This window comes from Capricornis sumatraensis, chromosome 6 (assembly GCF_032405125.1).
Source record: "Capricornis sumatraensis isolate serow.1 chromosome 6, serow.2, whole genome shotgun sequence".
Taxonomy (NCBI): Eukaryota; Metazoa; Chordata; class Mammalia; order Artiodactyla; family Bovidae; genus Capricornis; species Capricornis sumatraensis.
The window spans coordinates 73501066-73516780 of record NC_091074.1 but is presented as its reverse complement, the minus strand read 5'-3'; the positions used below and the strand labels follow the sequence as shown (position 1 = coordinate 73516780).

Genomic DNA, 15715 nt, shown 5'->3' with positions numbered 1-15715 from the left:
TCCCTTGATTAGATGGAGTTTGGAAAAATTGGAGGGAGAACTTATTTTTATAAAAATACAGTTAGGGTGATTTGCCTGTCTCATCACATTTTATCAGAAGATGTATGATGTCAAAATGATTTGTTACTGGCAACCTTAATTTGGTCACTAGGTTAATTGGTGTCTGCCCATATTTTCTGCTCTGAAGTTATTATTTTTTCCTTTCTGTTCTCTATTTATTAGAAGACAGACACGGTCCAGCCCACACTTAACAGAGGGGAATTTACCTTCACCTCCTGGAGAGAGAAATAACAAAGAACTTGCAGACATATGTCACAATCACCATAGTAATTAATAAATATTTGGCATTCATCCATGGATATTGCCTCCAACAATGTAACTGTGATGTTCTAGTGGTAATTTCCGGTTTTCCTCATTCTGCCCACATTTATTAATTGGAATTCTTCTGTAAGGAAGCTTTTTCCCTTTCCCTCTCTTTATTTACCTAGTTATTGGAGACATAATTGAACTCTAAATAGATTAAAGAGCAAAAGTAAGAAGAAAAAAAAAAAGCTAACCTAAGGATAGGGAAAACCATATAAATACACCAAAAACATTAAAGACAATCAACATTTTCAATCAACAGTTGATACCCATAGAGTGTTTTAAAACACTTTAACAGACAGGGAACAACATATATGAAGCATACTGTAAGTTTTTGAGACATATGTAAAAGACAATAAATCAAAGTCTAAAATAGGCAGGAGAAGAAGGGGACAACCGAGGATGAGATGGCTGGATGTCATCACTGACTCGATGGATGTAAGTCTGAGTGAACTCTGGGAGATGGTGATGGACAGGGAGGCCTGGCGTGCTGCGATTCATGAGGTCACAAAGAGTCGGACACGACTGAGCAGCTGAACTGAACTGAACTGAAAATACCCAAAAATTCTTACAAATGAACTACCAAGATGATGACAACAACAAGATGACAACAAATAACAACACAAAAGCAACAAAGTTAAGGAGTTCCTATTTTAAAAAAGCAACAAAGGATATGAATGGGCAATAACAAGAAAACTACTTTAAAATTCCACTTGATAAACTAAGATATGTAAATTAAAGCAATGAGATACAAGGATTCTTGTCAGTCAACCTTGAGGACGTGAGTCACAATATGCATGCGGATCCTCTGTTCTAGCTCAGCTTGAAGAAGACTGTTGACACACAAGTTGGAATGACTCTGACACCCAGCCTTGAAAAACGCTTCAGAATGACAGAATTTCCTTTGTAGGAATGACAAAGGACGTATCAGGGTTTTGCACTTAGACCAACAACTTAAGATTGTTAGCCTAGAAAATTCTGAGAAGACAACTATGGTTCTTGCTTGCGGTTTTTTAATTTCAGTCATCAACATGCACCTCAGGTTGTTTGAACTGGTCAAGAACTACATGAACACAATAGGAAAATATACAGTTAGACAAGGCACAATTTATCCTGTCAGCAAGGTATATAAGAAGCATCAAACTCTTCTTTGCCCATTGCCGAGTTATCATTGCATATCTTGCCACCAAGAATTCAAAGTAGGTGGAAGTGGGTGCATGGGAAAACCTTCAGAAGGAGTGGCTAGAGACTGCTAAGGTGCTCAGACACCATCGAGAGAAATTGGAGGCTAGGAGCTGTGATCACCAGAAGGACTCACCTATGCCAGAAAGATCGGAATGTAGGAGGAAGTTGGCTGAACAAAGTCAAAATTTTAGTCAAAAGAAATCCGTCGGGTCAGAAGCAAAAGGTGTGCCAAAGGTAATCTTGCTGTGTGGGGCAGATTTATTGGGGTCCTTTGGTGATCCCAACCTGTGGAAGAATGAGGATTTCACTCAAATTGTAAGAAAGTATGAGCTCATAGGTATTACTCAGGCTGGAACTGTTGTTCAGAAATTCATCTGTGAACCAGATGTTCTGTGAAAACATCAGAACAACATTCTTCTGGTGAATGAATGGATCACCAATGACATCTTATTCACAAAGACCCAGCAAGCCCTCAGAAGGAGTTAGAGCATTCACTGTTTGGTACTAGATCTTGTCCAAGAGTATACTGAAAAGCATAATTTTTATGACTCCAAGAGTGAAGAGAGGCATTTTGGGATGATACTGGCTCCTTCACAGAAAAATAGTGCAGATTCTAAGTCATAAAAAATTCTACAGCATGATATTTTGGATTTCCTTTGGGGAATTTGAGACAATCAAAGTGTTAGTAACTGGGGGAAAGAATTGTGATCCTGTCACTTAAACTAAATATTAAAAGTTTGATAAAAATCAGTAGTAAGTCAAAATCAGTTTTGTCTGTCTATCAGAAGTTGCTAAGGTGAATGTTTTCAATATGGTCTCTCTTTTTCAGGATGTACAAATCCTTTTATCTCTATTTTTGTCTTTCCAGCTGTGTTGGGGTATAATTGACATACAGCACTGCCTAAGCTCTGTATATTGTCACCCTGCTTACTTAACTTATATGCAGAGTACATCATGAGAAACACTGGACTGGAAGAAGCACAGGCTGGAATCAAGATTGCCGGGAGAAATATCAATAACCTCAGATATGCAGATGACACCACCCTTATGGCAGAAAGTGAAGAGGAACTAAAAAGCCTCTTGAGGAAAGTGAAACAGGAGAGTGAAAAAAGTTGGCTTAAAGCTCAACATTCAGAAAACGAAGATCATGGCATCTGGTCCCATCACTTCGTGGGAAATAGATGGGGAAACAGTCAAAACAGTGTCAGACTTTATTTTGGGGGGCTCCAAAATCACTGCAGATGGTGACTGCAGCCATGAAATTAAAAGAGCTTACTCCTTGGAAGGAAAGTTATGACCAACCTAGATAGCATATTCAAAAGCAGAGACATTACTTTGTCAACAAAGGTCTGTTTAAAGGCTATGTTTTTTCCAGTGGTCATGTATGGGTGTGAAAGCTGTACTGTCAAGAAAGCTGAGCACCAAAGAATTGATGCTTTTGAACTCTGGTGTTGGAGAAGACTCTTGCGAGTCCCTTGGACTGCAAGGAAATCCAACCAGTCCATCCTAAAGGATATCAGTCCTGGTTGTTCTTTGTAAGGACTGATGCTAAAGCTGAAACTCCGATACTTTGGCCACCTCATGTGAAGAGTTGACTCATTGGAAAAGACTGATGCTGGGAGGGATTGGGGGCAGGAGGAGAAGGGGACGACAGAGAATGAGATGGCTGGATGGCATCACCAACTCGATGGACATGAGTTTGGGTAAACTCCAGGAGTTGGTGATGGACAGGGAGGCCTGGCATGCTGCAATTCATGGGGTCGCAAAGAGTCAGACATGACTGAGCAACTGAACTGACTGACTGACTGAAGCCTACAGTATAATTATTTAATTTAAATATATCATGAAATGATAACTGCAGTAAGTTTAGTAAGCATCATTTTCTCATATAGATACAAAGTAAAAAGAAAAAAAATAAGTTTCCTTGTGATGTGAACTCTAGGAATTACTCTCTTAATAATTGTCATATATAATACATAGCAGTGTTAATTATATTGATCCTGTTGTACATTACAACCCTTGTACTTTTTATCTTATACCTGGAAGTTTTTACCCTTTGATTCTCTTCATCCAGTTCCCCCATCTCTGGTAACCTCAAATCTGATCTCTTTTTTTAGGAGTTTTTCTGTCTGGTTTTTGAAGTGTAATTGACCCACAACACTGTACGCAATACAGTGATTCAGTCCTTTTATACATTACAAAGTGATTACCATTGCTTTAGCTTTAAAACAAGGGATCAGCAGCACTACAACCAGAAGAACATTTAATCAAACTACAAAAAGAATTCAAAATGAACATCCTGGCTTTACCACATAAGAGAAGCAGAGTGACAAGCACGGGTACATTTAAGATCCTTACTTCAGTGATGAAGAGAACTAACATTTTATGCATACATTTTTCTATGCAGTCTTCCCCCAGGATGACCAAAGAAGTAATTCTTAAAAGAGCAATCTTGTAAAATGCACCACTGATCAGTCATCTCCAGCTCTGCAAAATACAGGCTGTAAGTGCTTCTGGCAAAAACTTTATACCTATAATTTGTTCTCCAGCACACGTCTGAAATCCAGTGAAACTTTGCCAAGACACACTTGCCAGCAGCACCACCTTTGGAGGAAGGGAGAGGGGTCTAAGTCCTTTAGAAAGCTGCACAGGGGTTTTTGTCCCCCTCTGCCTGCACCACCCCAGAGGTAGAAAGCCTCTCCCTTACATGTCTTATGTACATTCTCTTCACACTAATCTGTTGTGGCTCATGTTCTAGTACTGGTCATCCACCATTGGTCTTTAGGATGACATCATCCTTCCTAGAACAGAAGGAACCACAGAGAATGACAGATCTCACTCAAGGATTTTATGAAATATGAATGCTTTTAGCCTTTCAGTTCAGTTCAATTCAGTCGCCCAGTCGTGCCCGACTCTTTGCGACCCCATGAATCGCAGCACTCCAGGCCTCCCTGTCCATCACCAACTCCCGGAGTTCACTCAAACTCAGGTCCATCGAGTCGGTGATGCCATCCAGCCATCTCATCCTCTGTCGTCCCCTTTTCCTCCTGCCCCCAATCCCTCCCAGCACGAGAGTCTTTTCCAATGTGTCAACTCTTCGCATGAGGTGGCCAAAGTACTGGAGTTTCAGCTTTAGCATCATTCCTTCCAAAGAATACCCAGGACTGATCTCCTTTGGAATGGACTGGTTGGATCTCCTTGCCTTTACTGAGAGCTTAATCATCAAAAAGATGAATGGATGTGAGAAATGCCACACTGGCTCACCCTGGAAGATTCTTCAGCTCAGGATTTGGGGCACTGATGAATGACTTGTAGAAGAACAACCAGTGATCTCAATCCAAAACTCTGGAGTTTCTGAAGAGCACTACTATTTCTATTCCAGCTCACTCTGAATCTGCCATTTGTTAATTTACACAGAAAAAGGGTCTCTTTTCTTATGCTTTTTTACTTCTTGTCCTTTTATATAGACTCTAATCAAAGTAGAATTCCCAAATAATGATTAAAGTCATTGTTGTTGTTTAGTTGCTAGGTCATGTCCGACTCATGACCCCATGGACTGTGGCACTCCAGGCTCCTCTCTCCATGCAATTCTCCAGGCAAGAATACTGAAATAGGTAGCCATTCCCTTCTCCAGGGGATCTTCCCAACTCAGGGATCAAATCTGGTCTCCTACATTGGCAGGCAGATTCTTCACCACCGAGTCATCAGGGAAGCCCCAGTTTAGCTTTATACTAAAAACATAAGCTTGTTATATAATTTTCTATTGACTAAAATTTTGTGGAGTGTTCACCAACTTATAAAGCAAGAGGACCAAGTTAGCTTTTTATATACTAGTTTATGTTCATGAAAGTCATTCTGTGATAGAAACAGGACTAAAGTTAAATTTGCAATGAAAATGGAATAATTTACTTTTTTGCAATTTATATTTCATACCTACACCTGATGAAGGGTTTATAATTCTGCAGAGAAAAAAATACTTAAAATTGGGCAATCATATAGTCAGATCTGAATCTATAGTTTAAAAAGAGAAAATGTTAAATAAAGCAAATGCAAAACTAGCAACAACAATGAGCTACACTTCACATCCATCAAAATGACAAATAAGGCCAATAAAGAGGAACTGTGGTTCCTGAGGGACGCTGGATGCAGAGAAACTGAAGATGTAGTTGACCAGATTTTGGAAATAACTACAACAGGAGGTCTGAAAAACAGATTGTTTTTATCTCATCAGTCCTAGATGAAGAGGTCAAGCCATAAGCTTTTGGATTGGGAACATACTCCAAGACCTTAGACTACCAGAGAACTAACCCTCAGTTCAGTTCAGTTCAGTTCAGTCGCTCAGTTGTGTCTGACTCTTTGAGACCCCATGAATCGCAGCATGCCAGTCCTCCCTATCCATCACCAACTCCTGGAGTTCACTCATATTCACGTCCATCGAGTCAGTGATGCCATCCAGCCATCTCATCCTCTGTCGTCCCCTTCTCCTCCTGCCCCCAACCCCTCCCAGCATCAAAGTCCTTTCCAATGAGTCAACTCTGCGCATGAGGTGGCCAAAGTACTGGAGTTTCAGCCTCAGCATCATTCCTTCCAAAGAAATCCCAGGGCTGATCTCCTTCAGAATGGACTGGTTGGATCTCCTTGCAGTCCAAGGGACTCTCAAGAGTCTTTTCCAACACCACAGTTCAAAAGCATCAATTCTTTGGCACTCAGCCTTCTTCACAGTCCAACTCTCACAAACCTAGAGAGTATCAAATAGTGAGAACTCACACACAAAAAAGCCACTCGAATACAAGACCCAGCATCACGCAACCACCAGTAGCACCCTGTGCAGGGCACCTCATCTAAACAACAAACAAAACAAAAATATAAAAAAGTCATCAGAAGACAGGATTACCACCTCACTCAGCCTTGCTGATCAGCGGGGAAAAAAGGAAAACAACAACAACTCAGCACAAATCTCACCCTATACGAAGCTTACACAAACCATTGGACCAATCTTAGGAGGGCAGAAATCAAAGGGAAGAAAGAATTCAACCTTGAAGTCTGGGAAAAGGAGATCTCAGACAAAGTAAGTTTTAAAAAAATAATGAAAACGCAGAGAAATACTACACAAATGAAGGAACAAACTAGAAACACAGAAGTCCAAATAAATGAAGAGGAAATAGGCAAATTACCTGAAAAAATTTTCAGAATAATGACGTAAAGATGATTTAAAAAAGAAAAACCTTGAAAACAGAATGGAGAAAATGCAAGAATCAATTAACAAAGACCTAGAAGAATTAAAGAATAAACATACAGAGACAAACAACACAATTACTGAAATTAAAAATACTCTAGAGGGAGTATTCAGAAGAATATCTGAAACAGAAGAACAAATCAGTGAACTAAAAGATAAAATGGTGGAAATAACTTCTGAAGAGCAGATAAAGCAAAAAAAATGAAAAGAACTGAGGATAGTCCCAGAGACCTCTGGGAAAATATCAAACACAGCAACATTTGAATTACAGGAGTACAAGAAGAAGAGAAAAAAAGGTATGAGAAAAATTTTGAAGTGATTATAGGTGAAAATTTCCCCAACATGAAGAAGTAAATAGTCAATCAAGTCCAAGAGGTGCAGAGTCCCATACAGGATAAGCCCAAGGAGAAACACACCAAGACACATACTAACAAAGACTAAACACATAGAAAAAATATTAAAAGCAGCAAGAGAAAAGCAACAAGTAACATTCAAGGGAAACCCCATACGTTTAACAGTTGATCTTTCAGCAGAAACTGCAGACCAGAAGAGAATGGCAGGATATATTTAGAGTCTGAAAGGGAAAAATCTACAACCGAGATTTCTGTACCCAGCAAGGATCTCACTCAAAATTGATGGAGAAATAAAAAGCTTTTCAGACAAGCAAAAGGTAAGAGAATTCAGTACCACCAAACCAGCTTTACAACAAATTTTAAAGGGACTCACAGAGTAAAGAAATACAAGAGAAGAAAAAACTCTACAAAATCAACCCCAAACAATTAAGAAAATGGCAATAGGAACATATATATCAATAATTACTTTAAATGTAAATGAATTAAATGCTCTGACCAAAAGACACAGACTGGCTGAATAAATACAAAAACAAGACCCATATATATGCTATCTACAAGAGACCCACTTCAGACCTCAAGACACATATAGATTGAAAGTGAGAGGATGGAAAAATATATTTCATTCAAATGGGAAGCAAAAGAAAGCTGGAGTAGCAATCTTCATATCAAACAAAATAGAGCTTAAAATAAAGAAGATTATAAGAGATAAAGAAGGACAGTACATAATGATCAAGGGATCTGTCCAAGAGGAAAACATAACAATTGTAAATATCTGTGCACCCACATAGAAGCACCTCAATACATAAGACAAAAAATAACGGACATAAAAGGAGAAACTAACAGTAACACAATAATATCAGGAGACTTTAACACCCAGTCACACCAATGGACAGATCATCAAAACAGAATATTACTAAGGAAACACAAGTCTTAAATGATACGTTAGATGAGATGGATCTCATTGATATCTTCAGGACATTCCATCCAAATGCAGAAGAATGCACCTTTTCAAATGCACATGGAACATTCTCCAGGATAGACCACATCTTGGGTCACAAATCAAACCCCAGTAAATTTAATAAAATTGAAATCCTATTAAGCATCTTTCCTGACCACAACACTATGAGACTAGATCTCAAGTACAAGAAAAAGAACTGTAAAAAAAAAAAAACACAAGCACATGGAGATTAAACAATACATTTCCAAATAATCAACAGGTTACTGAAGAAATCAAAATGGAAATTAAAAAAAGAGTCTACAAACAAATTATGATGAAAACATGACAACTCAAAACCTATGGGATGCAGCAAAAGCAGTTCTAAGAGGGAAGTTTTTAGCAATACAATTGTACCTCAAGAAACAAGAAAACCATTGAATAGACAACCTACCTTTACAGCTAAAACAGCTGGGAAAAGATGAACAAAAAAAAATTAGTAGAAGGAAATAAATCATAAAGATCTGAGCAAAAATTAAAAAAAAGAAATAGAAGAAACATTAGTAAAGATTAATAAAACTAAAAGCTGGTTCTTTGAGAAGATAAACAAAACTGAAAAAACTTTGGCCAGACTCATCAAGAAAAAAAGAGAGAAGAATCAAATCAACAAAATTAGAAATGAAAAAAGAGCAGTTACAACAGATAATGCAGAAATACAGAGGACTAGAAGAGGCTATTATGAACAATATATGGCAATAAAATGGATAACCTGGAAGAAATGGACAGATGCTTAGAAAAGTTCAGTCTTCCAAGACTGAACAAAAATTATGAACAATCCAATTACAAGCACTGAAACAGAAGTTGTGATCAAAAATCTCCCCAAAAACTAAAGCCCAGGACCAGATGGCTTCACAGGAGAATTCTATCAAACATTTGGAGAAGAGCTAATGCCTATCCTTCTAAAACACTTTCAAAAAATTGCAGAGGAAGGAACACTTTCAAACCCATTCTATGAGGCCACCATCACCCTAATACCAAAATCAGACAAAAACAACACACAAAAAAGAAAACTACAGGCCAATATCACTGATGAACATAGATGCAAAAGTCCTCAACAAAATTTTAGCAAACAGAATTCAGCAACACATCAAAAGGCTCATACACCATGATCAAGTTGGGTTTATTCCAGGGATGGAAGGATTCTTTTAACATAGGCAAATCAATCAATGTGATACACCATATTAACAAACTGAAAGATAAAAACCATATGATCATCTCAATAGATGCAGAAAAAAAAACCTTTGACAAAATTCAGTACCCATTTATGATTAAAACTTTTCAAAAAATGGGCATAGAAGAAACCTACCTCAACATAGCAAAGTCCATAAATGATAAGCCTACAGCAAACATTATTCTCAATGGTGAAAAACTGAAAACATTCCCCCTAAGATCAGAAACTAGACAAGGGTGCCCACTTTCCCCACTATTATTCAACACAGTTCTGGAAGTCTTAGCTACAGCAGTCAGAGAAGAAAAAGAAATAAAAGGAATCCAGATACAAAAAGAAGAAGTAAAGCTCTCACTGTCTGCAGATGACATGATACTGTACATAGAAAACCCTAAAGATAGTATCAGAAAATTACTAGAGCTAATCAATGAATTTAGCAAAGTTACAGGATACAAAATCCATACACAGAAATCACTTGCATTTCTATATAATAATAATGATGAATCAGAAAGAGAAATAAAGGAATCAATCCCATTCACCATTGCAAAAAAAAAGAATAAAATATCTAGGAATAAACTTACCTAAGGAGATGAACTATACAGAAAATTATAAATATACACAGAAAATTATAAGACACTGATGGAAGGAATCAAAGACAGCATAAACAGATGGTGAGATATTCCTTTTTCCTGGGTAGGAAGAATCAATATTGTGAAAATGACTATACTACCAAATGCAATCTACAGATTTAATGAGATACCTATCAAATTACCAATGGCATTTTTCACAGAACTAGAACAAAAAATTTTGCAATTCGTATGGAAACACAAAAGACCACAAATAGCCAAAGCAGTCTTGAGAAAGAAGAACAGAGCTGAAGAATCAACCTTCCTGACTTCAGATTATAGTACAAAGCTACAGTCATCAAGACGGTATGGTACTGGCACAAAAACAGAAATATAGAACAAGATAGAAAGCCCAGAAAAAAAAAATGTGCCTAAGGGTACCATATTTTTGACAGAGGAGTCAAGAATATATAATGGGGCAAAGACAGCCTCTTCAATTCATGGTGCTGGGGAAACTGGACAGCTACATGTGAAAGAATGAAATTAGAACACTTCCTAACACCATACACAAAGATAAACTCAAAATGGATTAAAGGGCTGAATGAAAGGCCAGAAACTATAAAACTCTTAGAGGAAAACATAGGCAGAACACTCAATGACATAAATCAAAGCAAGATCCTCTATGGCCCACCTCCTAGAGTAACGGAAATAAAAACAAAAGTAAACAAGTGAGACCTGATTAAATCTAAAAGTTTTTTCACAGCAAAGGAAATTATAAGCAAGGTGAAAAGACAACCCTCAGAATGGGAGAAAATAATAGCAAATGAAACAACTGACAAAAGATTAATTTCCAAAATATACAAGCAGCTCATACAACTCAATACTAGAAAAACAAACAACCCAATCAAAAAATGGGAAAAAGATCTAAACAGACATTTCTTCAAAGAAGTCATACAGATAGCTAAAAAAAACACATGAAAAGATGCTCAACATCATTCATTATTAGAGAAATGCAAATCAAAACTACCATGAGATATCACATAACACCCTTCAAAATGGCCATCAACAAAAAGTCTACAAACAATAAATGCTGGAGAGGGTGTGGAGAAAAGGGAATGCTCTTGCACTGACGGTGGTAATGTAAATTGATACAGCCACTATGGAAGATGGTATGGGGATTCCTTAAAAAATTAGGAATAAAATCACCATATGACCCAGCAATCCCACTACTAGGCATATACCCTAAGGAAATCAAAATTGAAAAAGACACATGTATCCCATTGTTCACTGCAACACTATTTACAATATCTAGAACATGGAAGCAACCTAGATGTCCATTGACAGATGAATGGATAAAGAAGTTGTGTTATATATACACATGGAATATTACTCAACCATAAAAAGGAACACATTTGAGTCAGTTCTAATGAAGTGGATGAACCTAGAGCCTTTATACAGAGCCTATTATACAGAAGTAAGTCAGAAACAGAAAGATAAATATCGTGTCTAACACATACATATGGAATCTAGAAAAATGGTACTGAAGAATTTATTTACAGGGAAGCAATGAAGAAATAGACATAGAGAATAGACTTATGGATATGCAGAGAGGAGAGGAGAGGGTGAGATGTATGGAAAGAGTAGCATGGAAACTTACATTACGATATGTAAAATAGATAGCCAACAGGAATTTGCTGTATGGCTCAGGAAACTCAAACAGGGGCTCTGTATCAATCTAGAGGGGTGGGATGAAGAGGGATTGGAGGGAAGTTTAAAAGGGAGGGGATATATGTATACTTATGGCTGATTCATGTTGAGGTTTGACAGAAAACCACAAAATTCTGTAAAGCAATTATCCTTTGATTAAAAAATAAAAATAAAATAAAATTAATGACATTTAAAAAATGACAAAGAAGATGGATAATGATAATATGTGTTGGCCCAAAATGTGAAGAAGCAGAATTTTTCAAGCCCTTCTATGTGAGTGTAAATTACAGAGCCTTCTGGAAAGGAATCTGGGAAATATTCAATGAAATAAAGTATGTATCCTATGACCAGTGATCCCACTTCTCGGTATGTATGCCAGAGATATTTTTATACAGGTCCGTAAGGAAACATACACAAGGGCTTGGTTTGTTGTGACAGAGAATTTGAAATAATGTGATCTTTAATATTAGGTGAATGGATGGGGGAAATCTGTGAGTGGTGCAAGCTATTGAATACTCTGGAGCAAAGAGCACTAAAGTAGAAGTACATATGGCAACATAGGCAGATCTATAATGCTGAAGGGAAAGGGTAAGATACAGAAAAAGGGTTGTTGTTGCTATTGTTGTTCAGTCACTCAGTCACATCCAACTCTTTGAGACCCCATGGACTGCAGCATACTAGGCTTCCCTGTCTATCACCATGTCCCAGAGCTTGCTCAAACTCACTTGCATTGAGTTGGTGATGCCAACCAACCATCTCATCCTCTGTCAGCCCCTTCACCTCCTGCCCTCAGTCTTTCCCAGCATCATGGTCTTTTCTAATGAGTCACCTCTCCACGTCATGTGGCCAAAATACTGGAGCTTCAGCTTCAACATCGGTTCAGGGTTGATTTCCTTTAGGATTGACTGATTTAATCTCCTTGCAGCCCAAGGGACTCTCAAGAGTCTTCTTCAACATCACAGTTCAAAAGCATCAATTGTTATGGTCCAACTCTCACATCCATACATGACTACCAAAAAAAACATAGCTTTGACTATATGAACCTTTGTTGACAAAGTAATGTGTCTGCTTTTAATATGCTGTCTAGGTTTGTCACAGCACTTCTTCCAAGGAGCAGGTCTCTTAATTTCATGGCTGCAGTCACGATCTGCAGTGATTTTAGAGTCCAAGAAAATAAAGTTTGTCACTGTTTCCATTTTTTCCTCATCTATTTGCCATGAAGTGATGAGACTGGATACCATGACCTTAGTTTTGAATGCTGAATTTTAAGCCAAGTTTTTCACTGTTGTCTTTCACCTTCATCAAGAGGCTCTTTAGTTCCTCTTTGCTTTCTGCCGTAAAGGTATTGTCTTATATCTGAGGTCATTGATATTTCTCCCAGCAATCAGGATTCCAGCTTGTGTTTCATTCAGTCTGGCATTTCACATGATGTATGCTGCATATAAATTAAATGAACAGGCTGACAATATACAGCCTTGAGGTACTCTTTACCTAATTTTGAACCAGCCCATTGTTCCATGTCCAATACTAAGGGTTATACTAATGGAAAATTATTAACATAGATTAAAACCACATGCTCAAAACAATCACATATTTCACAATGCTGCCACCACATACCAAACATTAAAATGAGAGTTTTTGTGGAGAAAGGAATAGAAATAGTATGAGGATGAAGATAGAAAAGTAACATAAGAAACCACTGGTCTTTTGCATACACAAGATTATATTCAGTTCAGTTCAGTCACTCAGTCGTGTCCGACTCTTTGCGACCCCATGAACAGCAGCACACCAGGCCTCCCTGTCCATCACCAACTCCCAGAGTTCACTCAGATTCACGTCCATCAAGTCAGTGATGCCATCCAGCCATCTCATCCTCTGTCGTCCCCTTTTCCTCCTGCCCCCAATCCCGCCCAGCATCAGAGTCTTTTCCAATGAGTCAACTCTTCACATGAGGTGGCCAAAGTACTGGAGTTTCAGCTTTAGCATCATTCCTTCCAAAGAAATCCCAGGGCTGATCTCCTTCAGAATGGACTGGTTGGATCTCCTTGCAGTCCAAGGGACTCTCAAGAGTCTTCTCCAACACCACAGTTCAAAAGCATCAATTCTTCGGCACTCAGCCTTCTTCACAGTCCAACTCTCACATCCATACATGACCACTGGAAAAACCATAGCCTGGACTAGATGGACCTTAGTCGGCAAAGTAATGTCTCTGCTTTTGAATATGCTATCTAGGTTGGTCATAACTTTTCTTCCAAGGAGTAAGCGTCTTTTAATTTCATGGCTGCAGTCACCATCTGCAGTGACTTTGGAGCCCAAAAAAGTAAAGTTTGACACTGTTTCCACTGTTTACTCTGTACTAAAGAATTTGATTAGCTTGATTTTAAGTAACTGAATGAAATTTTCTTTAATTAGGAAGCTTTATTATACAAATGCCTTAGGGCACAGGAGAAACCAGTACCTAAGGAGAACTGGGTGAAGACGGAAAATCCCACAGAGAGTATATTCACGATATAGATAAATAAAATGTGGTCTAGCCATATAATGAAATATTATTCAATTACAATATGTAATAAAATTCTGAGACAAGCTCCAGCAAGTTGCAACATGGATGACCTCAAAAAAAAGAAAAGGTAAGTAAAAGAAGGCTGATGCTAAAGATCACATATTTAAAATTCCATTTACATGAAATGTCAAAAATAGGCACATCTAAGAGTATATCATGAGAAATGCTGGGCTGGAAGAAGCACAAGCTGGAACCAAGATTGCCGGGAGAAATATCAATAACCTCAGATATGCAGGTTATACCACCCTTAGGGCTGAAAGTGAAGAGGAACTAAAAAGCCTCTTGATGAAAGTAAAAGAGAAGAGTGAAAAAGTTGGCTTAAAGCTTAACATTCAGAAAACGAAGATCATAGCATCTGGTCCCATCACTTCATGGGAAATAGATGGGGAAACAGTGGAAACAGTGGCAGACTTTATTTTTCTGGGCTCCAAAATCACTGCAGATGGTGATTGCAGCCATGAAATTAAAAGACACTTACTCCTTGGAAGGAAAGTTATGACCAACCTAGATAGCATATTAAAAAGCAGAGACATTACTTTGCCAACAAGGGTCCATCTAGTCAAGATTATGGTTTTTCCAGTGGTCATGTATGGGTGTGAAAGCTCTACTGTCAAGAAAGCTGAGCACTGAAGAATTGATGCTTTTCAACTGTGGTGTTGGAGAAGACTCTTGAGAGTACCATGGACTCAAGGAGATCCAACCAGTCCATTCTAAAGGAGATCATTCCTGGGTGTTCTTTGGAAGGAATGATGCTAAAGCTGAAACTCCAGTACTTTGGCCACCTCATGTGAAGAGTTGACTCATTGGAAAAGACTCTGATGTTGGGAGGGATTGGGGGAAGGAGGAGAAGGGGATGACAGAGGATGAGATGGCTGGATGGCCTCACCGACTCGATGGATGTGAGTTTGAATGAACTCCGGGAGATGGTGATGGATGGGGAGGCCTGGCATGCTGCAGTTCATGGGGTCGCAAAGAGTCGGACACGACTGAGCAACTGAACTGAACTAAACTGATAGATACAGAAAGCAGATTAGTGGCTGAGAGAGAGGGGATAGGAAGTGACTGTTTAAAGGTATGGGATCTCCTTTGGGGGCAATAAATCTGCCTGCAATGCAGGCCTGGTTCAATTCTTAGGTCAGGAAGTTCCCCTGGAGAAGGGCATGTCAACCCACTCCAGTATTCTAGGCTGGAGAATCCCCATGGACAGAGAAGCCTGGTGGGCTACAGTCCATGGGGTTGCAAAGAGTCCGACATGACTGAATGACTAAGCACATAGGGGTAATGGTTGCAAAAAATCATGAATGAACTAAATTCCAATGAATTGTGTACTTTAAAATGGTAAACTACATGTCATGTGAACTTTACCTCAATAAAAAAACATAATCTTCACAGATATCAGGGAAAAGGGTAGATAACTTCTCTCTGAAGAAATGTAGCCTATTATAAACTAAATTAGTCTCAGTCTTCAAAACAGGAGGAAGCCCATCACCCAGACTGGATCATTTAAAGGAGAAGCAGAATACATTTCATGTCTCCGTAATGTGTTTTTGGACCAGGATGCATATAATCAATTTCAATAA

General features: G+C 38.4%; 1 protein-coding gene and 1 pseudogene across 2 annotated transcripts in view; both read left to right on the top strand.

The window, feature by feature from the left end:
* The window catches only part of LOC138080952 (testis-expressed protein 10-like), a 29619-nt gene extending 25303 nt beyond the window's left edge, over positions 1-4316 (top strand). Inside the window, exon 9 of one of the 2 annotated variants that reach the window (XM_068973864.1) lies at positions 2417-4316. In XM_068973864.1, the coding sequence (XP_068829965.1) occupies positions 2417-2436 (20 nt within the window). In that variant the 3' untranslated portion in view covers positions 2437-4316. Of the gene's footprint in view, positions 1-222; positions 2177-2416 lie in introns of those variants that run through there. The other variant, XM_068973863.1, reaches the window with a different exon arrangement.
* LOC138081210 (nicotinamide/nicotinic acid mononucleotide adenylyltransferase 1 pseudogene) lies at positions 766-2172 on the top strand (annotated as a pseudogene).
* Positions 4317-15715: the final 11399 nt, after the last annotated feature.